The sequence below is a fragment of the Haliotis asinina genome, chromosome 6 (assembly GCF_037392515.1).
Source record: "Haliotis asinina isolate JCU_RB_2024 chromosome 6, JCU_Hal_asi_v2, whole genome shotgun sequence".
In the NCBI taxonomy this organism is placed as follows: Eukaryota; Metazoa; Mollusca; class Gastropoda; order Lepetellida; family Haliotidae; genus Haliotis; species Haliotis asinina.
Genome location: NC_090285.1, coordinates 13247894 through 13274388, shown reverse-complemented (window position 1 = coordinate 13274388; position 26495 = coordinate 13247894). Strand labels below are relative to the sequence as shown.

At 41.7% G+C, this 26495-nt stretch overlaps 1 protein-coding gene across 1 annotated transcript in view; it reads left to right on the top strand.

The window, feature by feature from the left end:
• Positions 1-2302: 2302 nt before the first annotated feature.
• LOC137287690 (uncharacterized) overlaps positions 2303-26495 on the top strand; it is an 88271-nt gene continuing 64078 nt past the window's right edge. The window contains exons 1-7 of the mRNA XM_067820079.1: positions 2303-2464; positions 10888-11049; positions 13728-13889; positions 16566-16727; positions 19404-19565; positions 22215-22376; positions 25053-25214. Of these exons, the coding sequence (XP_067676180.1) occupies positions 2303-2464; positions 10888-11049; positions 13728-13889; positions 16566-16727; positions 19404-19565; positions 22215-22376; positions 25053-25214 (1134 nt within the window). The remainder of the gene's footprint in view (positions 2465-10887; positions 11050-13727; positions 13890-16565; positions 16728-19403; positions 19566-22214; positions 22377-25052; positions 25215-26495) is intronic.

Sequence of the window (26495 nt, the reverse complement as noted above, 5' to 3'; positions counted from 1 at the left end):
TGATTTCCAGCAATGCAACTACACGTTGTACAAAGCAAAGGCCACACAAGGAAATATTTTCGATGCTTTTTGTTTTCTTTGTACTCAAGACTGCAGCACAATATGACTGTTCAAGTAAACAGACTTCCTCTCAGAAGGCCATATACCACAGTTAGGCTCCCTGAATTTAATTATATATATATATATCCTTAATTACTATGACACGGAAGGTAAAGAGATTATACTACACCAAATCCGATTCCCTCATTTTAGAAGGACTCTTCGTAGGGAGCCTTCAGTGCAGGCAGAATCATCTGACGACTGTGATTGGATGATTTTTTGTGTCTATTAAAAGTGTATTCATTCACTGAATAAAACTGAGCATACTTTCTCAAGATTTAGTGCAGTCTTTTGTAACACAAGGACTTTGGCTGAATGTGTGTAGAGATGTTGTCAAGCAGTCGGTGTTTGCTGCGGAACTGGTGTTGGTGTGTTCAACTTCCATTACTGGGAAAAGGAATTGGTTAACTTGGTCAGCATTTGTGTTTTTATCGTGGCTTTCAGGCCCTACTTTGCATATATACATTTAATGCCCGTTAAGGACCTGCTGTCACCAAGAGGTAATACACGGGTTGAGATTGTCAGTTCCACGGCCAGTGCCTGCTGTAAACTACCACCACGTACATGTTCCTGTGGAGACACACCTATACAATACATGTACACTAAGGTACACAGACGTTTTCAAGATCGCACTCCCTGTGAAGTTAAGTGTGAGGGTTTCTTTCAAAAGTACTAATAGCAGGGTTGAGATGATTTCCCTGCATTTATTAATGTGTTATAGGCCAGGAAACCCAAATGTGTGTCCGGTGAGTGCACATGTCCTGAGTTTTTACTCTGCTCCTATTTTTCTGTATTTTTGTACCTGTAGCCAAATGTATACTTCGGGCGTCACAGCGAGCCCACGCCGTCTCTACTTCCACGATCGTGTCATGAGAGCTAACGGTGGCATCAATGCTTGGGGAAATGGGATGAGATTTCTTTCGTAGTAAAGAGGTGGATGATTTGCATGATTTGTGACTGCTGCACTACCTGAGCGTACGTTTATCTATTTAGGATATTTGACATTTGCAAATAAGAGAAAAGCAATGTGATTTTGAAATAAAGAGGCCTGAAGTTTATTTTGGACAATCTATCTGAAACTTGAAACACGCCACATCATATTAAGAATGAATAGGAAAATATATATAATTAGCCCCTCATAACCTTTTCCATTAAACATCTGGTATTTGTCATACATTGCTAAACATTCTTGACTTCAGTAGCGGTAGCACTGGACTCAGTACTTGCACTAGTGATGCAATAGTCAAGCTTAACATTTATCGTTCATTTTATACATTCTCTCTCCATTCATTTTTTCAGTTATCCTCTGTATCTGCAATTGCATTGGATAAGCATGCAGCCTATATTGCTTCCCAACAGTGATCTGGCCACAGGGTGCCAGGTGAGGTCACAATCCACAGCTTGCTCTTATAATTATGCAGGAAGATATGCATAATATAGCCAGGCAAGCGACACCGTCCCATGCCAAATTACATAATAAAGATTCACTTTTCACGCTATATACTTGTAAAAAGTCTTGGTGGAATTTTAATTTCTAAAATCTTCCAGTGTGGGCATGTACATTCAGCATCCTGTTTTCCTGTACCACAAGTATATAAAGTTGTGGTGAGTCACAAAAGCGACATTCAGTTCGTTTGTTCTCTTGTGGATAAACGTAACAGGCAGGATGCGTATTCTTAACGTTGCAGTTGTTGTAGTCTTGGGTAAGTTTTCTCATCAGTTGACATCTCTCCTAACTAAAATTCCTAATGATCAAAGATATATAAGGCCATCGATGAGTTTCAAGTGGCTTTACAGTTATGCTGACAAGGTTGTGATTGGGGAAGTGTTTACCATGGTCTAATGATGTATGGTGATTTGTAGCGAGATTTCGAATGGGTTATTAATCGTGTCATTTATGAGCACTTACATATTTGTCTGGTTACATTCTTCACAGTCTTCCTTGGCTCCGTCTTTGGTGGCCATGGTGGTGGTGGCCATGGAGGGGGAGGCCATGGTGGTGGTGGCCATGGCGGAGGAGGAGGCCACGGTGGTGGTGGTGGTGGCCATGGCGGTGGAGGCCACGGTGGTGGTGGCCATGGTGGTGGAGGCCATGGAGGAGGTCATGGAGGTGGAGGCCATGGTGGTGGTCATGGAGGTGGTGGCCACGGTGGTGGTCATGGAGGTGGCGGCCATGGAGGTGGCGGCCATGGAGGAGGTGGTCATGGAGGAGGTGGCCATGGAGGAGGTGGTCATGGAGGAGGTGGCCATGGAGGTGGTGGTGGTCATGGAGGAGGACACCATGGTTGAAAGATCAAAGGATCATAATACTCACATCAAATGCTGGGGCACCCGTGGCGAGCCACCTCCTCGTGGTGGGTGCTGGGTAACGCTAAGTGCTCGCCAAACCCCCGTGTGGATCCGGGGGCATATTTGGTCCACCAACCCGTTTGCCGTGGGTTGCGGCCCTGTGTCGGTGGAGGACGGGAGTCTGGGGGTTGAGGGCACTGGGGGCCTGTGACCGCGTTCCCTTTGCTCAACACACCCCTTCGACCCTTACTTCACCTAGACGGGTGGTTGAATGGGCCCGGTTCAACCAATCGGCTGGTCATGCCAAGCCCTGTGCATAGATTATAAATTTATGTATCATTGCACAAGTATGATTTGGAATTAATTTTGATTGCGTTTAGTCTTGGCTTTATTGTCTAAAACATGTTTGATGTTGAATTATGTTGTTTTGAACTTTGCCTAGAGTCTTATGCCCAGAAAGCGGTGGCTCATGGGCCAATCTGGTGGAGTAATTATTTATAATTCTTCTACTGGAGTATATCATCCGGGTATCCTTGGTGCTGTAAGCTGGAGGCCCGCTTGCTTTAGCATCGTCCTTGTGATACTCCGTGGTGGGTGGGGAGCTCGGATGATGAAATCTACATAACTAAACATGGCTTACGAAACCCCCACTGAGAAGAGCAAACGTCCTCTCGAAAATGATCCCGTTGACGACCTCAGACCGTCCAAATAAATTGATTACTGGCCACGTTTTCTTGTCATTGAGACCAAAGATAACACACCTTTGAAGCTGAACCCATTTGCTGTGTCTAAAGGTATCCAAGGCATTGCTGGCGAACATTCGACGATTACGTTCTGGTGCACTGTTGATTGAGTGTGCCAGAAAGCAACAGTCAACCAACCTTTTGAATATCGACACTTTTGTTGGTACTCCGGTTACTGTCACGACCCACAAAACACTCAACACCAGTAAGGGAATAGTGCGAGATCGTGATCGATTGCTAGCAGATATGTCTGACCTAGATATAGTTTCCGAGATGAGAGATCAGGGTGTACTATATGTCAAACGCTTCTCAACCCGTAAAAACAACACAACCATAAAAACCAACACATATCTGTTTTCCTTCTCATCGCCTACTGCTCCAAAGTCATTTAAGGCAGGGTACTGTAATCTCAATGTTGATACATACATTCCAAATCCGTTGAGGTGCTTCAAGTGCCAAAAATTCGGTCATGGTGTAAATACGTGCACATTGTCTGTTGTGTGTGCTCATTGTAGTGAAAAACACACACAACAGAAGATTGTGACAGCCATGTTAAAAAGTGCACAAACAGCGCAGGGGATCACCCATCTTTCTCTAAAGAATGTCCTATGTGGAAACAAGAAATGGCCATTAACAGAATAAAGTGTACACGAAACATCAGTTTTGCAGATGCAAAGAAAATGGTCCAGAGCTCAGTACAAACGGAAAGCTATGCTTCCGTTGCCAGACCAAACCCAGACGCAACATCCATAATTATGAAATTATCTGCAAGCTGTCAGACAAACTTGACTTGGGTGAACACGGATTCCCCTCAACCTTTGTCACCTGCCATATCTACTCAAACTGCAGAATCACTTCCTGGTACATCTCAGATTCAATCAGCAACATCCCCTGATCATGACGTATCTTCTCAGTCATCAACAAGGTCTCAATCCAGTAAAACAAAAACTAAGAAGCCTGATTCTTTGAAAAAGCTAAGTGGCAGAGCCCCAGAAGGTTCAGAGAATAAAATCCAAATTTACAACAAATATGGATCACTAGAAGACATGGACGTGTCTGAAAACGTCTGCCCTAGGGCACACAGCCTGTCGCCCACCAAAAAAGTGCGGGACAGATCCCCAATAAATCCCCCCAAAAGATAGGTTATCAGAATAATATTATTCAGTGGAATTGCAGAGGACTAAGGACTAATTTTAATGAATTGAGCTTTTAATCCAGGATTTTACACCGTCAGCAATGTGTCTACAGGAAACATATTTAAAACACACTGATACTCTCGACCTCCGTCATTTCAATGCGTACCATTATTTTTCACCTCCCGGTGATAGGGCAAGTGGAGGATCATCAATCTTGGTACGGCAAAATGTTATACATAGTTCAATCGCGCTTAAAACAAATCTCCAAGCTGTAGCTGTGCGACTTACATTACAACTTGCATTTACGCTTTGTTCATTGTATATTCCACCTTCATCCACTGTCCATTTAACTGATCTACAAGCTCTTTACAATGAACTTCCTAAACCCTGTATAATCATGGGCGATTTCAATGGCCATAACCCACTCTGGGGTGGTACTACTACGAACACCAAAGGTAAATTACTTGAGGATTTTCTTTCAAATAATGATCTCTGTATTTACAATGACGGATCACATACACATTTACATCCTGGCACAGGGACATATTCAGCTCTTGATTTATCAGTTACTGACTCTAATCTCTTAAATGAATTTGAATGGTCGGTTCACGATGACTTGTATGGGAGCGACCATTTCCCTACAATACTAAAACCTGTGAGCCCCTCTGATGTACCTCCATCATCACGATGGAATTTTAAAAAGGCCAACTGGGCTCTATATGAATCTCTCTGTACTGGCAAACTTAATCCCGAACGTTTTATTACCGCTCCTGATGCTATTAAATGTTTTTCAGATGTACTCATTGACATTGCTGATCAGTGTATCCCAAAGTCTTCTGCAGTTCCACATATTCGAAAACCATGGTTCAACGATGAATGCAAACAGGCTAGAAAGGCAAGGAAAAAAGCAGAACATTATTTCCGTCGCCACCCTATGGTGCATAATTTAAATAGATTTAAAATTTTAAATGCTAAAGAACGGCGTACCTTTAAACTGAATAAACGCCAATCTTGGCAAAATTATGTATCTAAAATAAATTCTCGGACACCAATGTCCAAGGTATGGAACATGGTCCAGAAAATTAAAGGTAAAGGTACTAAATCTACTGTCCATCATCTTAAACATGGAGATCAATTGCTTACTGATAAATCAGATATTGCTAATAAACTAGGTGAAACCCTTGCTAAACACTCTTCCTCTTCAAATTATGTAACAAAATTCCAGCAATATCAAAAACAAGAAGAAAAGAAAACTATTAATTTCAATTCTGATAATGGGGAAGATTATAATGAAACGTTTTCTATTCATGAACTCCATACTGCTCTTGATCAAGCTCATGACACTGCTACTGGAGCTGATAACATACATTATCAACTCCTGAAGCACTTACCGGAATCCTGCCTAGAAACTCTTCTCAATATTTTTGATGATATTTGGACATCGGGTAACTTTCCTCCCTCATGGCGTGACGCCATAGTAGTACCCATACCTAAACCTGGACGTGATCATACGGATCCGTCCAATTATCGACCTATTTCACTAACTAGCTGTGTTTGCAAGACCATGGAACGCATGATAAATAATCGACTTGTTTGATACTTGGAAACAAATAATCTTATCACAGATATACAGTGTGGTTTCCGTAAAAACAGAAGTACTGTCGATCACTTAGTGCGACTGGAATCATTTGTGAAAAACGCACTAATTAATAAACAACATGCTGTGTCTATCTTTTTTGATCTTGAAAAAGCATATGACACAACCTGGAAACATGGTATTTTGAGGGATTTACATGACTTTGGCTTGCGAGGTCGTTAGCCGCAATTTATTGCCAACTTTTTAAATGACAGACAATTCCAGGTCAGTGTGGGTTCTACCCTGTCTGATCATTACAATCAGGATCAGGGTGTTCCACAAGGCAGTATTTTATCTGTCACTCTTTTTAGCATCAAGATCAACAGTTTATCAAAAGTTTTAAACGATTCAATTGATGGATCATTATTTGTGGATGATTTTAATATTTCTTGTCGTGGTAAAAATATGCATGCCATTGAACGGCAATTGCAGTTGTGTTTAAACAAAATAGATAAATGGTGTCTTGAAAACGGCTTTAAATTTTCCAAATCGAAAACTAACTGCATACATTTTTGTCGTAAATACAAACCCCATAAAGACCCTGAACTGTCTTTAGATGGGACGCCCATTCAAGTTGTGAAGCAAGCCAAACTCTTGGGTCTAATCTTTGATTCATATTTAACTTTTTTACCACATATTAAATCTCTTAAAACTAAATGCCTGAAAGCACTTGACTTGTTGAAAGTGGTTTCAAATTCAAAATTGGGAGGAGATCAAGCTACCCTTCTCCATCTATATCGATCACTCGTTCGTTCTAAACTTGATTATGGCTCCATCGTCTATGGTGGAGCCTGTAAAAGCAATCTTAAACTTCTTGATCCTGTCTATCACCAAGGTCTAAGACTTTGTCTTGGGTCCTTCAGAACTTCACCTATTGACAGTCTTTACGTTGAGGCCGATGAACCATCTCTTGCACAACGCCGTATTAAATTATCTTTACAATATATCACAAAACTATACTCCAACGAATCTAACCCTGCATATAACTGTGTCTTCAATCCTCTTTATGAGGATTTGTATAGCAAAAAGTCTTCTCTTGTTCCACCTCTTGGGCTCAGAATAAAGCCGTTTATTGCTGCTGCTGGTATTGAGCTGGACAATATAGCTCCTTTCCGTCTTCTTTCCTCTCCCCCTTGGCAGTTGGTTAGACCACATGTTGACTAACATTAACCACATTTAAAAAATCAGAAACGAATGAATTACAGCATAAGCAAGAATATAATCAATTGAAACATACATATAACAATTACAAATCCTTATTTACAGATGGGTCCAAGGACGTTGGTGCAGTTGCTTGCGCTACTGTCATTGGATCCAGAACAATATCTTCTAGATTACCAGATAATAGTTCTATTTTTACAGCAGAAGCTAATGCCATATTAACAGCTCTCAAATATATTCAAAAACACCCGAAACGTAAACAGTATATAATATATTCCGACTCTCTTTCTTGCCTTCAGGCTATTAAAAATATTTCTTGTAAACATCCACTTTTAATTGAAATTATTGAACTGTATAATACTCTTGCTACTGGCCAATACGACATCGTCTTTTGTTGGTTACCGAGTCACGTAGGTATTTCTGGGAATGTGATGGCTGATCTTGCTGCCAAGACAGCACTCAACAAATCTGTGACGCCACTTCTTCTTCCATATTCAGATTACAAAGCAAGCATTAGAACGTATATCCGTGATCTGATGCAGAAGAGGTGGGACACTCAAGGAGGTATCAATAAATTACATGAAATAAAACCGTATGTTGGCTACACCTACTTGGGTTGTCAGTCCAGATTTGAGGAGGTCATCATGCGACGATGTCGTTTTGGCCAGATAAGATGTACACATAAATATTTGCTTAAAGGTGAGGATCCTCCGTTTTGTATCCCTTGTGATGGAAGAATCACAGTCAAGCATATCCTGCTTGACTGTGTTGAGTATTCCATCACAAGGGATCAGTATTTTCATTCACGAACTCTGAAGGATCTTTTTAATAACACAAGCTCTCATTTAATCATTGCATTTTTAAGAGAATTAGATTTATTGACAGAATTGTAAATAGATAAATATTTTATTATTGGAAGTTTAAATTGGTAACTGTGCTTGTTAGTGGCTGTATCCTCAAAGGGGGTTGAAGTATTGTAAAACTATTGTCCCCCTGAGAGGGTACGTAAGTCCACAAACATTCAAAGTAAATTCAAACATTCACATTTTTTAATCGTAGCATAAGTGTCGTTTTATTTGCATGGCTAGATTTCCCAAATTGCTGATGGCTGAGGGGATGATGTAAATCCAGCTAGGGTCCATGCAGGTAGCAAAGGTACTGTAAGTCCCCATGGTCCCTAGTATGGTGATCTACTTTCAGTTGTTAGCAAACTATAGCCCATTTTTATCTTGTATTGTCCTCTATAGATAAATTGTTTTAGGTATAGTTACTAGTTTCATATTCTCATCTGTGATATTCTAGTTGTTTTACCGTCCTTCGTTGACAGGTTTTATAATAGATATATATACTTCATTTCACTATTAAATGTTCTCGTCACGATATGGCTGAGATATTGTCGATGTGACGTTAAATACTAACTCACTCACTCACTCATCAAATGCTGGACATTTGATATCACATTTGTGGATTTCACTCACCATGCTGCATCCAATCAGTCTGTATATTCCTCAACAAGTACAAATAAAACTGATTTATACTGTAATTATTTCTTGGCTTTATTATTGTTCAAGTACAATGCTAATTCAGGACTTACTTTTTAATGTCCTGCTGGGTGACTGTCACATTGAAATCATTGCCCACAATCCCAGTTAGCCCCCATACTATTATTATGACGTCTAAGCCTCTAGCTAGCTTATATTTGAAATCTTATCTGTCCAAATGAAAAGTGACACACGTGTCTCACAGCAATCATGCAATGCAGATAGGAACAAGGGCTTGTGCGGTAGTGCTGATTTCCAGCAATGCAACTACACGTTGTACAAAGCAAAGGCCACACAAGGAAATATTTTCGATGCTTTTTGTTTTCTTTGTACTCAAGACTGCAGCACAATATGACTGTTCAAGTAAACAGACTTCCTCTCAGAAGGCCATATACCACAGTTAGGCTCCCTGAAGTTAATTATATATATATATCCTTAATTACTATAACACGGAAGGTAAAGAGATTATACTACACCAAATCCGATTCCCTCATTTTAGAAGGACTCTTCGTAGGGAGCCTTCAGTGCAGGCAGAATCATCTGACGACTGTGATTGGATGATTTTTTGTGTCTATTAAAAGTGTATTCATTCACTGAATAAAACTGAGCATACTTTCTCAAGATTTAGTGCAGTCTTTTGTAACACAAGGACTTTGGCTGAATGTGTGTAGAGATGTTGTCAAGCAGTCGGTGTTTGCTGCGGAACTGGTGTTGGTGTGTTCAACTTCCATTACTGGGAAAAGGAATTGGTTAACTTGGTCAACATTTGTGTTTTTATCGTGGCTTTCAGGCCCTACTTTGCATATATACATTTAATGCCCGTTAAGGACCTGCTATCACCAAGAGGTAATACAAGGGTTGAGATTGTCAGTTCCACGGCCAGTGCCTGCTGTAAACTACCACCACGTACATGTTCCTGTGGAGACACACCTATACAATACATGTACACTAAGGTACACAGACGTTTTCAAGATCGCACTCCCTGTGAAGTTAAGTGTGAGGGTTTCTTTCAAAAGTACTAATAGCAGGGTTGAGATGATTTCCCTACATTTATTAATGTGTTATAGGCCAGGAAACCCAAATGTGTGTCCGGTGAGTGCACATGTCCTGAGTTTTTACTCTGCTCCTATTTTTCTGTATTTTTGTACCTGTAGCCAAATGTATACTTCGGGCGTCACAGCGAGCCCACGCCGTCTCTACTTCCACGATCGTGTCATGAGAGCTAACGGTGGCATCAATGCTTGGGGAAATGGGATGAGATTTCTTTCGTAGTAAAGAGGTGGATGATTTGCATGATTTGTGACTGCTGCACTACCTGAGCGTACGTTTATCTAGTTAGGATATTTGACATTTGCAAATAAGAGAAAAGCAATGTGATTTAGAAATAAAAAGGCCTGAAGTTTATTTTGGACAATCTATCTGAAACTTGAAACACGCCACATCATATTAAGAATGAATAGGAAAATATATATAATTAGCCCCTCATAACCTTTTCCATTAAACATCTGGTATTTGTCATACATTGCTAAACATTCTTGACTTCAGTAGCGGTAGCACTGGACTCAGTACTTGCACTAGTGAAGCAATAGTCAAGCTTAACATTTATCGTTCATTTTATACATTCTCTCTCCATTCATTTTTTCAGTTATCCCCTGTATCTGCAATTGCATTGGATAAGCATGCAGCCTATATTGCTTCCCAACAGTGATCTGGCCACAGGGTGCCAGGTGAGGTCACAAACCACAGCTTGCTCTTATAATTATGCAGGAAGATATGCATAATATAGCCAGGCAAGCGACACCGTCCCATGCCAAATTACATAATAAAGATTCACTTTTCACGCTATATACTTGTAAAAAGTCTTGGTGGAATTTTAATTTCTAAAATCTTCCAGTGTGGGCATGTACATTCAGCATCCTGTTTTCCTGTACCACAAGTATATAAAGTTGTGGTGAGTCACAAAAGCGACATTCAGTTCGTTTATTCTCTTGTGGATAAACGTAACAGGCAGGATGCGTATTCTTAACGTTGCAGTTGTTGTAGTCTTGGGTAAGTTTTCTCATCAGTTGACATCTCTCCTAACTAAAATTCCTAATGATCAAAGATATATAAGGCCATCGATGAGTTTCAAGTGGCTTTACAGTTATGCTGACAAGGTTGTGATTGGGGAAGTGTTTACCATGGTCTAATGATGTATGGTGATTTGTAGCGAGATTTTGAATGGGTTATTAATCGTGTCATTTATGAGCACTTACATATTTGTCTGGTTACATTCTTCACAGTCTTCCTTGGCTCCGTCTTTGGTGGCCATGGTGGTGGTGGCCATGGAGGGGGAGGCCACGGTGGTGGTGGCCATGGCGGAGGAGGAGGCCACGGTGGTGGTGGTGGCCATGGCGGTGGAGGCCACGGTGGTGGTGGCCATGGTGGTGGAGGCCATGGAGGAGGTCATGGAGGTGGAGGCCATGGTGGTGGTCATGGAGGTGGTGGCCACGGTGGTGGTCATGGAGGTGGCGGCCATGGAGGTGGCGGCCATGGAGGAGGTGGTCATGGAGGAGGTGGCCATGGAGGAGGTGGTCATGGAGGAGGTGGCCATGGAGGTGGTGGTGGTCATGGAGGAGGACACCATGGTTGAAAGATCAAAGGATCATAATACTCACATCAAATGCTGGACATTTGATATCACATTTGTGGATTTCACTCACCATGCTGCATCCAATCAGTCTGTATATTCCTCAACAAGTACAAATAAAACTGATTTATACTGTAATTATTTCTTGGCTTTATTACTGTTCAAGTACAATGCTAATTCAGGACTTGCTTTTTAATGTCCTGCTGGGTGACTGTCACATTGAAATCATTGCCCACAAATGTCGGGAGCCTGGAAGACATTAAATGCTATACAGATGTTAAAGCATGCCAGTGAACTGTTCCGATCTGAAAACGTATGATGTCCCAGTTAGCCCCCATACTATTATTATGACGTCTAAGCCTCTACCTAGCTTATATTTGAAATCCTATCTGTCCAAATGAAAAGTGACACACGTGTCTCACAGCAATCATGCAATGCAGATAGGAACAAGGGCTTGTGCGGTAGTGCTGATTTCCAGCAATGCAACTACACGTTGTACAAAGCAAAGGCCACACAAGGAAATTTTTTCGATGCCTTTTGTTTTCTTTGTACTCAAGACTGCAGCACAATATGACTGTTCAAGTAAACAGACTTCCTCTCAGAAGGCCATATACCACAGTTAGGCTCCCTGAAGTTAATTATATATATATATATCCTTAATTACTATAACACGGAAGGTAAAGAGATTATACTACACCAAATCCGATTCCCTCATTTTAGAAGGACTCTTCGTAGGGAGCCTTCAGTGCAGGCAGAATCATCTGACGACTGTGATTGGATGATTTTTTGTGTCTATCAAAAGTGTATTCATTCACTGAATAAAACTGAGCATACTTTCTCAAGATTTAGTGCAGTCTTTTGTAACACAAGGACTTTGGCTGAATGTGTGTAGAGATGTTGTCAAGCAGTCGGTGTTTGCTGCGGAACTGGTGTTGGTGTGTTCAACTTCCATTACTGGGAAAAGGAATTGGTTAACTTGGTCAGCATTTGTGTTTTTATCGTGGCTTTCAGGCCCTACTTTGCATATATACATTTAATGCCCGTTAAGGACCAAGAGGTAATACAAGGGTTGAGATTGTCAGTTCCACGGTCAGTGCCTGCTGTAAACTACCACCACGTACATGTTCCTGTGGAGACACACCTATACAATACATGTACACTAAGGTACACAGACGTTTTCAAGATCGCACTCCCTGTGAAGTTAAGTGTGAGGGTTTCTTTCAAAAGTACTAATAGCAGGGTTGAGATGATTTCCCTACATTTATTAATGTGTTATAGGCCAGGAAACCCAAATGTGTGTCCGGTGAGTGCACATGTCCTGAGTTTTTACTCTGCTCCTATTTTTCTGTATTTTTGTACCTGTAGCCAAATGTATACTTCGGGCGTCACAGCGAGCCCACGCCGTCTCTACTTCCACGATCGTGTCATGAGAGCTAACGGTGGCATCAATGCTTGGGGAAATGGGATGAGATTTCTTTCGTAGTAAAGAGGTGGATGATTTGCATGATTTGTGACTGCTGCACTACCTGAGCGTACGTTTATCTATTTAGGATATTTGACATTTGCAAATAAGAGAAAAGCAATGTGATTTTGAAATAAAAAGGCCTGAAGTTTATTTTGGACAATCTATCTGAAACTTGAAACACGCCACATCATATTAAGAATGAATAGGAAAATATATATAATTAGCCCCTCATAACCTTTTCCATTAAACATCTGGTATTTGTCATACATTGCTAAACATTCTTGACTTCAGTAGCGGTAGCACTGGACTCAGTACTTGCACTAGTGAAGCAATAGTCAAGCTTAACATTTATCGTTCATTTTATACATTCTCTCTCCATTCATTTTTTCAGTTATCCCCTGTATCTGCAATTGCATTGGATAAGCATGCAGCCTATATTGCTTCCCAACAGTGATCTGACCACAGGGTGCCAGGTGAGGTCACAATCCACAGCTTGCTCTTATAATTATGCAGGAAGGTATGCATAATATAGCCAGGCAAGCGACACCGTCCCATGCCAAATTACATAATAAAGATTCACTTTTCACGCTATATACTTGTAAAAAGTCTTGGTGGAATTTTAATTTCTAAAATCTTCCAGTGTGGGCATGTACATTCAGCATCCTGTTTTCCTGTACCACAAGTATATAAAGTTGTGGTGAGTCACAAAAGCGACATTCAGTTCGTTTATTCTCTTGTGGATAAACGTAACAGGCAGGATGCGTATTCTTAACGTTGCAGTTGTTGTAGTCTTGGGTAAGTTTTCTCATCAGTTGACATCTCTCCTAACTAAAATTCCTAATGATCAAAGATATATAAGGCCATCGATGAGTTTCAAGTGGCTTTACAGTTATGCTGACAAGGTTATGATTGGGGAAGTGTTTACCATGGTCTAATGATGTATGGTGATTTGTAGCGAGATTTTGAATGGGTTATTAATCGTGTCATTTATGAGCACTTACATATTTGTCTGGTTACATTCTTCACAGTCTTCCTTGGCTCCGTCTTTGGTGGCCATGGTGGTGGTGGCCATGGAGGCGGAGGCCATGGTGGTGGTGGCCATGGCGGAGGAGGAGGCCACGGTGGTGGTGGTGGCCATGGTGGTGGAGGCCACGGTGGTGGTGGCCATGGTGGTGGAGGCCATGGAGGAGGTCATGGAGGTGGAGGCCATGGTGGTGGTCATGGAGGTGGTGGCCACGGTGGTGGTCATGGAGGTGGCGGCCATGGAGGTGGCGGCCATGGAGGAGGTGGTCATGGAGGAGGTGGCCATGGAGGAGGTGGTCATGGAGGAGGTGGCCATGGAGGTGGTGGTGGTCATGGAGGAGGACACCATGGTTGAAAGATCAAAGGATCATAATACTCACATCAAATGCTGGACATTTGATATCACATTTGTGGATTTCACTCACCGTGCTGCATCCAATCAGTCTGTATATTCCTCAACAAGTACAAATAAAACTGATTTATACTGTAATTATTTCTTGGCTTTATTATTGTTCAAGTACAATGCTAATTCAGGACTTACTTTTTAATGTCCTGCTGGGTGACTGTCACATTGAAATCATTGCCCACAAATGTCGGGAGCCTGGAAGACATTAAATGCTATACAGATGTTAAAGCATGCCAGTGAACTGTTCCGATCTGAAAACGTATGATGTCCCAGTTAGCCCCCATACTATTATTATGACGTCTAAGCCTCTACCTAGCTTATATTTGAAATCCTATCTGTCCAAATGAAAAGTGACACACGTGTCTCACAGCAATCATGCAATGCAGATAGGAACAAGGGCTTGTGCGGTAGTGCTGATTTCCAGCAATGCAACTACACGTTGTACAAAGCAAAGGCCACACAAGGAAATATTTTCGATGCTTTTTGTTTTCTTTGTACTCAAGACTGCAGCACAATATGACTGTTCAAGTAAACAGACTTCCTCTCAGAAGGCCATATACCACAGTTAGGCTCCCTGAATTTAATTATATATATATATCCTTAATTACTATAACACGGAAGGTAAAGGGATTATACTACACCAAATCCGATTCCCTCATTTTAGAAGGACTCTCCGTAGGGAGCCTTCAGTGCAGGCAGAATCATCTGACGACTGTGATTGGATGATTTTTTGTGTCTATTAAAAGTGTATTCATTCACTGAATAAAACTGAGCATACTTTCTCACGATTTAGTGCAGTCTTTTGTAACACAAGGACTTTGGCTGAATGTGTGTAGAGATGTTGTCAAGCAGTCGGTGTTTGCTGCGGAACTGGTGTTGGTGTGTTCAACTTCCATTACTGGGAAAAGGAATTGGTTAACTTGGTCAACATTTGTGTTTTTATCGTGGCTTTCAGGCCCTACTTTGCATATATACATTTAATGCCCGTTAAGGACCAAGAGGTAATACAAGGGTTGAGATTGTCAGTTCCACGGTCAGTGCCTGCTGTAAACTACCACCACGTACATGTTCCTGTGGAGACACACCTATACAATACATGTACACTAAGGTACACAGACGTTTTCAAGATCGCACTCCCTGTGAAGTTAAGTGTGAGGGTTTCTTTCAAAAGTACTAATAGCAGGGTTGAGATGATTTCCCTACATTTATTAATGTGTTATAGGCCAGGAAACCCAAATGTGTGTCCGGTGAGTGCACATGTGCTGAGTTTTTACTCTGCTCCTATTTTTCTGTATTTTTGTACCTGTAGCCAAATGTATACTTCGGGCGTCACAGCGAGCCCACGCCGTCTCTACTTCCACGATCGTGTCATGAGAGCTAACGGTGGCATCAATGCTTGGGGAAATGGGATGAGATTTCTTTCGTAGTAAAGAGGTGGATGATTTGCATGATTTGTGACTGCTGCACTACCTGAGCGTACGTTTATCTAGTTAGGATATTTGACATTTGCAAATAAGAGAAAAGCAATGTGATTTTGAAATAAAAAGGCCTGAAGTTTATTTTGGACAATCTATCTGAAACTTGAAACACGCCACATCATATTAAGAATGAATAGGAAAATATATATAATTAGCCCCTCATAACCTTTTCCATTAAACATCTGGTATTTGTCATACATTGCTAAACATTCTTGACTTCAGTAGCGGTAGCACTGGACTCAGTACTTGCACTAGTGAAGCAATAGTCAAGCTTAACATTTATCGTTCATTTTATACATTCTCTCTCCATTCATTTTTTCAGTTATCCCCTGTATCTGCAATTGCATTGGATAAGCATGCAGCCTATATTGCTTCCCAACAGTGATCTGACCACAGGGTGCCAGGTGAGGTCACAATCCACAGCTTGCTCTTATAATTATGCAGGAAGGTATGCATAATATAGCCAGGCAAGCGACACCGTCCCATGCCAAATTACATAATAAAGATTCACTTTTCACGCTATATACTTGTAAAAAGTCTTGGTGGAATTTTAATTTCTAAAATCTTCCAGTGTGGGCATGTACATTCAGCATCCTGTTTTCCTGTACCACAAGTATATAAAGTTGTGGTGAGTCACAAAAGCGACATTCAGTTCGTTTATTCTCTTGTGGATAAACGTAACAGGCAGGATGCGTATTCTTAACGTTGCAGTTGTTGTAGTCTTGGGTAAGTTTTCTCATCAGTTGACATCTCTCCTAACTAAAATTCCTAATGATCAAAGATATATAAGGCCATCGATGAGTTTCAAGTGGCTTTACAGTTATGCTGACAAGGTTATGATTGGGGAAGTGTTTACCATGGTCTAATGATGTATGGTGATTTGTAGCGAGATTTTGAATGGGTTATTAATCGTGTCATTTATGAGCACTTACATATTTGTCTGGTTACATTCTTCACAGTCTTCCTTGGCTCCGTCTTTGGTGGCCATGGTGGTGGTGGCCATGGAGGCGGAGGCCATGGTGGTGGTGGCCATGGCGGAGGAGGAGGCCACGGTGGTGGTGGTGGCCATGGTGGTGGAGGCCACGGTGGTGGTGGCCATGGTGGTGGAGGCCATGGAGGAGGTCATGGAGGTGGAGGCCATGGTGGTGGTCATGGAGGTGGTGGCCACGGTGGTGGTCATGGAGGTGGCGGCCATGGAGGTGGCGGCCATGGAGGAGGTGGTCATGGAGGAGGTGGCCATGGAGGAGGTGGTCATGGAGGAGGTGGCCATGGAGGTGGTGGTGGTCATGGAGGAGGACACCATGGTTGAAAGATCAAAGGATCATAATACTCACATCAAATGCTGGACATTTGATATCACATTTGTGGATTTCACTCACCGTGCTGCATCCAATCAGTCTGTATATTCCTCAACAAGTACAAATAAAACTGATTTATACTGTAATTATTTCTTGGCTTTATAATTGTTCAAGTACAATGCTAATTCAGGACTTACTTTTTAATGTCCTGCTGGGTGACTGTCACATTGAAATCATTGCCCACAAATGTCGGGAGCCTGGAAGACATTAAATGCTATACAGATGTTAAAGCATGCCAGTGAACTGTTCCGATCTGAAAACGTATGATGTCCCAGTTAGCCCCCATACTATTATTATGACGTCTAAGCCTCTACCTAGCTTATATTTGAAATCCTATCTGTCCAAATGAAAAGTGACACACGTGTCTCACAGCAATCATGCAATGCAGATAGGAACAAGGGCTTGTGCGGTAGTGCTGATTTCCAGCAATGCAACTACACGTTGTACAAAGCAAAGGCCACACAAGGAAATATTTTCGATGCTTTTTGTTTTCTTTGTACTCAAGACTGCAGCACAATATGACTGTTCAAGTAAACAGACTTCCTCTCAGAAGGCCATATACCACAGTTAGGCTCCCTGAATTTAATTATATATATATATCCTTAATTACTATAACACGGAAGGTAAAGGGATTATACTACACCAAATCCGATTCCCTCATTTTAGAAGGACTCTCCGTAGGGAGCCTTCAGTGCAGGCAGAATCATCTGACGACTGTGATTGGATGATTTTTTGTGTCTATTAAAAGTGTATTCATTCACTGAATAAAACTGAGCATACTTTCTCACGATTTAGTGCAGTCTTTTGTAACACAAGGACTTTGGCTGAATGTGTGTAGAGATGTTGTCAAGCAGTCGGTGTTTGCTGCGGAACTGGTGTTGGTGTGTTCAACTTCCATTACTGGGAAAAGGAATTGGTTAACTTGGTCAACATTTGTGTTTTTATCGTGGCTTTCAGGCCCTACTTTGCATATATACATTTAATGCCCGTTAAGGACCAAGAGGTAATACAAGGGTTGAGATTGTCAGTTCCACGGTCAGTGCCTGCTGTAAACTACCACCACGTACATGTTCCTGTGGAGACACACCTATACAATACATGTACACTAAGGTACACAGACGTTTTCAAGATCGCACTCCCTGTGAAGTTAAGTGTGAGGGTTTCTTTCAAAAGTACTAATAGCAGGGTTGAGATGATTTCCCTACATTTATTAATGTGTTATAGGCCAGGAAACCCAAATGTGTGTCCGGTGAGTGCACATGTCCTGAGTTTTTACTCTGCTCCTATTTTTCTGTATTTTTGTACCTGTAGCCAAATGTATACTTCGGGCGTCACAGCGAGCCCACGCCGTCTCTACTTCCACGATCGTGTCATGAGAGCTAACGGTGGCATCAATGCTTGGGGAAATGGGATGAGATTTCTTTCGTAGTAAAGAGGTGGATGATTTGCATGATTTGTGACTGCTGCACTACCTGAGCGTACGTTTATCTAGTTAGGATATTTGACATTTGCAAATAAGAGAAAAGCAATGTGATTTTGAAATAAAAAGGCCTGAAGTTTATTTTGGACAATCTATCTGAAACTTGAAACACGCCACATCATATTAAGAATGAATAGGAAAATATATATAATTAGCCCCTCATAACCTTTTCCATTAAACATCTGGTATTTGTCATACATTGCTAAACATTCTTGACTTCAGTAGCGGTAGCACTGGACTCAGTACTTGCACTAGTGAAGCAATAGTCAAGCTTAACATTTATCGTTCATTTTATACTTTCTCTCTCCATTCATTTTTTCAGTTATCCCCTGTATCTGCAATTGCATTGGATAAGCATGCAGCCTATATTGCTTCCCAACAGTGATCTGACCACAGGGTGCCAGGTGAGGTCACAATCCACAGCTTGCTCTTATAATTATGCAGGAAGGTATGCATAATATAGCCAGGCAAGCGACACCGTCCCATGCCAAATTACATAATAAAGATTCACTTTTCACGCTATATACTTGTAAAAAGTCTTGGTGGAATTTTAATTTCTAAAATCTTCCAGTGTGGGCATGTACATTCAGCATCCTGTTTTCCTGTACCACAAGTATATAAAGTTGTGGTGAATCACAAAAGCGACATTCAGTTCGTTTATTCTCTTGTGGATAAACGTAACAGGCAGGATGCGTATTCTTAACGTTGCAGTTGTTGTAGTCTTGGGTAAGTTTTCTCATCAGTTGACATCTCTCCTAACTAAAATTCCTAATGATCAAAGATATATAAGGCCATCGATGAGTTTCAAGTGGCTTTACAGTTATGCTGACAAGGTTATGATTGGGGAAGTGTTTACCATGGTCTAATGATGTATGGTGATTTGTAGCGAGATTTTGAATGGGTTATTAATCGTGTCATTTATGAGCACTTACATATTTGTCTGGTTACATTCTTCACAGTCTTCCTTGGCTCCGTCTTTGGTGGCCATGGTGGTGGTGGCCATGGAGGCGGAGGCCATGGTGGTGGTGGCCATGGCGGAGGAGGAGGCCACGGTGGTGGTGGTGGCCATGGTGGTGGAGGCCACGGTGGTGGTGGCCATGGTGGTGGAGGCCATGGAGGAGGTCATGGAGGTGGAGGCCACGGTGGTGGTCATGGAGGTGGTGGTCATGGAGGTGGCGGCCATGGAGGAGGTGGTCATGGAGGAGGTGGCCATGGAGGAGGTGGTCATGGAGGAGGTGGCCATGGAGGTGGTGGTGGTCATGGAGGAGGACACCATGGTTGAAAGATCAAAGGATCATAATACTCACATCAAATGCTGGACATTTGATATCACATTTGTGGATTTCACTCACCATGCTGCATCCAATCAGTCTGTATATTCCTCAACAAGTACAAATAAAACTGATTTATACTGTAATTATTTCTTGGCTTTATTATTGTTCAAGTACAATGCTAATTCAGGACTTACTTTTTAATGTCCTGCTGGGTGACTGTCACATTGAAATCATTGCCCACAAATGTCGGGAGCCTGGAAGACATTAAATGCTATACAGATGTTAAAGCATGCCAGTGAACTGTTCCGATCTGAAAACGTATGATGTCCCAGTTAGCCCCCATACTATTATTATGACGTCTAAGCCTCTACCTAGCTTATATTTGAAATCCTATCTGTCCAAATGAAAAGTGACACACGTGTCTCACAGCAATCATGCAATGCAGATAGGAACAAGGGCTTGTGCGGTAGTGCTGATTTCCAGCAATGCAACTACACGTTCTACAAAGCAAAGGCCACACAAGGAAATATTTTCGATGCTTTTTGTTTTCTTTGTACTCAAGACTGCAGCACAATATGACTGTTCAAGTAAACAGACTTCCTCTCAGAAGGCCATATACCACAGTTAGGCTCCCTGAATTTAATTATATATATATATCCTTAATTACTATAACACGGAAGGTAAAGGGATTATACTACACCAAATCCGATTCCCTCATTTTAGAAGGACTCTCCGTAGGGAGCCTTCAGTGCAGGCAGAATCATCTGACGACTGTGATTGGATGATTTTTTGTGTCTATTAAAAGTGTATTCATTCACTGAATAAAACTGAGCATACTTTCTCACGATTTAGTGCAGTCTTTTGTAACACAAGGACTTTGGCTGAATGTGTGTAGAGATGTTGTCAAGCAGTCGGTGTTTGCTACGGAACTGGTGTTGGTGTGTTCAACTTCCATTACTGGGAAAAGGAATTGGTTAACTTGGTCAACATTTGTGTTTTTATCGTGGCTTTCAGGCCCTACTTTGCATATATACATTTAATGCCCGTTAAGGACCAAGAGGTAATACAAGGGTTGAGATTGTCAGTTCCACGGTCAGTGCCTGCTGTAAACTACCACCACGTACATGTTCCTGTGGAGACACACCTATACAATACATGTACACTAAGGTACACAGACGTTTTCAAGATCGCACTCCCTGTGAAGTTAAGTGTGAGGGTTTCTTTCAAAAGTACTAATAGCAGGGTTGAGATGATTTCCCTACATTTATTAATGTGTTATAGGCCAGGAAACCCAAATGTGTGTCCGGTGAATGCACATGTGCTGAGTTTTTACTCTGCTCCTATTTTTCTGTATTTTTGTACCTGTAGCCAAATGTATACTTCGGGCGTCACAGCGAGCCCACGCCGTCTCTACTTCCACGATCGTGTCATGAGAGCTAACGGTGGCATCAATGCTTGGGGAAATGGGATGAGATTTCTTTCGTAGTAAAGAGGTGGATGATTTGCATGATTTGTGACTGCTGCACTACCTGAGCGTACGTTTATCTAGTTAGGATATTTGACATTTGCAAATAAGAGAAAAGCAATGTGATTTAGAAATAAAAAGGCCTGAAGTTTATTTTGGACAATCTATCTGAAACTTGAAACACGCCACATCATATTAAGAATGAATAGGAAAATATATATAATTAGCCCCTCATAACCTTTTCCATTAAACATCTGGTATTTGTCATACATTGCTAAACATTCTTGACTTCAGTAGCGGTAGCACTGGACTCAGTACTTGCACTAGTGAAGCAATAGTCAAGCTTAACATTTATCGTTCATTTTATACATTCTCTCTCCATTCATTTTTTCAGTTATCCCCTGTATCTGCAATTGCATTGGATAAGCATGCAGCCTATATTGCTTCCCAACAGTGATCTGGCCACAGGGTGCCAGGTGAGGTCACAATCCACAGCTTGCTCTTATAATTATGCAGGAAGATATGCATAATATAGCCAGGCAAGCGACACCGTCCCATGCCAAATTACATAATAAAGATTCACTTTTCACGCTATATACTTGTAAAAAGTCTTGGTGGAATTTTAATTTCTAAAATCTTCCAGTGTGGGCATGTACATTCAGCATCCTGTTTTCCTGTACCACAAGTATATAAAGTTGTGGTGAGTCACAAAAGCGACATTCAGTTCGTTTATTCTCTTGTGGATAAACGTAACAGGCAGGATGCGTATTCTTAACGTTGCAGTTGTTGTAGTCTTGGGTAAGTTTTCTCATCAGTTGACATCTCTCCTAACTAAAATTCCTAATGATCAAAGATATATAAGGCCATCGATGAGTTTCAAGTGGCTTTACAGTTATGCTGACAAGGCTATGATTGGGGAAGTGTTTACCATGGTCTAATGATGTATGGTGATTTGTAGCGAGATTTTGAATGGGTTATTAATCGTGTCATTTATGAGCACTTACATATTTGTCTGGTTACATTCTTCACAGTCTTCCTTGGCTCCGTCTTTGGTGGCCATGGTGGTGGTGGCCATGGAGGCGGAGGCCATGGTGGTGGTGGCCATGGCGGAGGAGGAGGCCACGGTGGTGGTGGTGGCCATGGCGGTGGAGGCCACGGTGGTGGTGGCCATGGTGGTGGAGGCCATGGAGGAGGTCATGGAGGTGGAGGCCATGGTGGTGGTCATGGAGGTGGTGGCCACGGTGGTGGTCATGGAGGTGGCGGCCATGGAGGTGGCGGCCATGGAGGAGGTGGTCATGGAGGAGGTGGCCATGGAGGAGGTGGTCATGGAGGAGGTGGCCATGGAGGTGGTGGTGGTCATGGAGGAGGACACCATGGTTGAAAGATCAAAGGATCATAATACTCACATCAAATGCTGGACATTTGATATCACATTTGTGGATTTCACTCACCATGCTGCATCCAATCAGTCTGTATATTCCTCAACAAGTACAAATAAAACTGATTTATACTGTAATTATTTCTTGGCTTTATTATTGTTCAAGTACAATGCTAATTCAGGACTTACTTTTTAATGTCCTGCTGGGTGACTGTCACATTGAAATCATTGCCCACAAATGTCGGGAGCCTGGAAGACATTAAATGCTATACAGATGTTAAAGCATGCCAGTGAACTGTTCCGATCTGAAAACGTATGATGTCCCAGTTAGCCCCCATACTATTATTATGACGTCTAAGCCTCTACCTAGCTTATATTTGAAATCCTATCTGTCCAAATGAAAAGTGACACACGTGTCTCACAGCAATCATGCAATGAAGATAGGAACAAGGGCTTGTGCGGTAGTGCTGATTTCCAGTAATGCAACTACACGTTCTACAAAGCAAAGGCCACACAAGGAAATATTTTCGATGCTTTTTGTTTTCTTTGTACTCAAGACTGCAGCACAATATGACTGTTCAAGTAAACAGACTTCCTCTCAGAAGGCCATATACCACAGTTAGGCTCCCTGAATTTAATTATATATATATATCCTTAATTACTATAACACGGAAGGTAAAGAGATTATACTACACCAAATCCGATTCCCTCATTTTAGAAGGACTCTTCGTAGGGAGCCTTCAGTGCAGGCAGAATCATCTGACGACTGTGATTGGATGATTTTTTGTGTCTATTAAAAGTGTATTCATTCACTGAATAAAACTGAGCATACTTTCTCAAGATTTAGTGCAGTCTTTTGTAACACAAGGACTTTGGCTGAATGTGTGTAGAGATGTTGTCAAGCAGTCGGTGTTTGCTGCGGAACTGGTGTTGGTGTGTTCAACTTCCATTACTGGGAAAAGGAATTGGTTAACTTGGTCAACATTTGTGTTTTTATCGTGGCTTTCAGGTCCTACTTTGCATATATACATTTAATGCCCGTTAAGGACCAAGAGGTAATACAAGGGTTGAGATTGTCAGTTCCACGGTCAGTGCCTGCTGTAAACTACCACCATGTACATGTTCCTGTGGAGACACACCTATACAATACATGTACACTAAGGTACACAGACGTTTTCAAGATCGCACTCCCTGTGAAGTTAAGTGTGAGGGTTTCTTTCAAAAGTACTAATAGCAGGGTTGAGATGATTTCCCTACATTTATTAATGTGTTATAGGCCAGGAAACCCAAATGTGTGTCCGGTGAGTGCACATGTCCTGAGTTTTTACTCTGCTCCTATTTTTCTGTATTTTTGTACCTGTAGCCAAGTGTGTGCTTCGGGCGTCACAGCGAGCCCACGCCGTCTCTACTTCCACGATCGTGTCATGAGAGCTAACGGTGGCATCAGTGCTTGGGGAAATGGGATGAGATTTCTTTCGTAGTAAAGAGGTGGATGATTTGCATGATTTGTGACTGCTGCACTACCTGAGCGTACGTTTATCTATTTAGGATATTTGACATTTGCAAATAAGAGAAAAGCAATGTGATTTAGAAATAAAAAGGCCTGAAGTTTATTTTGGACAATCTATCTGAAACTTGAAACACGCCACATCATATTAAGAATGAATAGGAAAATATATATAATTAGCCCCTCATAACCTTTTCCATTAAACATCTGGTATTTGTCATACATTGCTAAACATTCTTGACTTCAGTAGCGGTAGCACTGGACTCAGTACTTGCACTAGTGAAGCAATAGTCAAGCTTAACATTTATCGTTCATTTTATACATTCTCTCTCCATTCATTTTTTCAGTTATCCCCTGTATCTGCAATTGCATTGGATAAGCATGCAGCCTATATTGCTTCCCAACAGTGATCTGGCCACAGGGTGCCAGGTGAGGTCACAATCCACAGCTTGCTCTTATAATTATGCAGGAAGATATGCATGATATAGCCAGGCAAGCGACACCGTCCCATGCCAAATTACATAATAAAGATTCACTTTTCACGCTATATACTTGTAAAAAGTCTTGGTGGAATTTTAATTTCTAAAATCTTCCAGTGTGGGCATGTACATTCAGCATCCTGTTTTCCTGTACCACAAGTATATAAAGTTGTGGTGAGTCACAAAAGCGACATTCAGTTCGTTTATTCTCTTGTGGATAAACGTAACAGGCAGGATGCGTATTCTTAACGTTGCAGTTGTTGTAGTCTTGGGTAAGTTTTCTCATCAGTTGACATCTCTCCTAACTAAAATTCCTAATGATCAAAGATATATAAGGCCATCGATGAGTTTCAAGTGGCTTTACAATTATGCTGACAAGGTTATGATTGGGGAAGTGTTTACCATGGTCTAATGATGTATGGTGATTTGTAGCGAGATTTTGAATGGGTTATTAATCGTGTCATTTATGAGCACTTACATATTTGTCTGGTTACATTCTTCACAGTCTTCCTTGGCTCCGTCTTTGGTGGCCATGGTGGTGGTGGCCATGGAGGCGGAGGCCATGGTGGTGGTGGCCATGGCGGAGGAGGAGGCCACGGTGGTGGTGGTGGCCATGGCGGTGGAGGCCACGGTGGTGGTGGCCATGGTGGTGGAGGCCATGGAGGAGGTCATGGAGGTGGAGGCCATGGTGGTGGTCATGGAGGTGGTGGCCACGGTGGTGGTCATGGAGGTGGCGGCCATGGAGGTGGCGGCCATGGAGGAGGTGGTCATGGAGGAGGTGGCCATGGAGGAGGTGATCATGGAGGAGGTGGCCATGGAGGTGGTGGTGGTCATGGAGGAGGACACCATGGTTGAAAGATCAAAGGATCATAATACTCACATCAAATGCTGGACATTTGATATCACATTTGTGGATTTCACTCACCATGCTGCATCCAATCAGTCTGTATATTCCTCAACAAGTACAAATAAAACTGATTTATACTGTAATTATTTCTTGGCTTTATTATTGTTCAAGTACAATGCTAATTCAGGACTTACTTTTTAATGTCCTGCTGGGTGACTGTCACATTGAAATCATTGCCCACAAATGTCGGGAGCCTGGAAGACATTAAATGCTATACAGATGTTAAAGCATGCCAGTGAACTGTTCCGATCTGAAAACGTATGATGTCCCAGTTAGCCCCCATACTATTATTATGACGTCTAAGCCTCTACCTAGCTTATATTTGAAATCCTATCTGTCCAAATGAAAAGTGACACACGTGTCTCAGAGCAATCATGCAATGAAGATAGGAACAAGGGCTTGTGCGGTAGTGCTGATTTCCAGCAATGCAACTACTCGTTCTACAAAGCAAAGGCCACACAAGGAAATATTTTCGATGCTTTTTGTTTTCTTTGTACTCAAGACTGCAGCACAATATGACTGTTCAAGTAAACAGACTTCCTCTCAGAAGGCCATATACCACAGTTAGGCTCCCTGAATTTAATTATATATATATATCCTTAATTACTATAACACGGAAGGTAAAGAGATTATACTACACCAAATCCGATTCCCTCATTTTAGAAGGACTCTTCGCAGGGAGCCTTCAGTGCAGGCAGAATCATCTGACGACTGTGATTGGATGATTTTTTGTGTCTATTAAAAGTGTATTCATTCACTGAATAAAACTGAGCATACTTTCTCAAGATTTAGTGCAGTCTTTTGTAACACAAGGACTTTGGCTGAATGTGTGTAGAGATGTTGTCAAGCAGTCGGTGTTTGCTGCGGAACTGGTGTTGGTGTGTTCAACTTCCATTACTGGGAAAAGGAATTGGTTAACTTGGTCAACATTTGTGTTTTTATCGTGGCTTTCAGGTCCTACTTTGCATATATACATTTAATGCCCGTTAAGGACCAAGAGGTAATACAAGGGTTGAGATTGTCAGTTCCACGGTCAGTGCC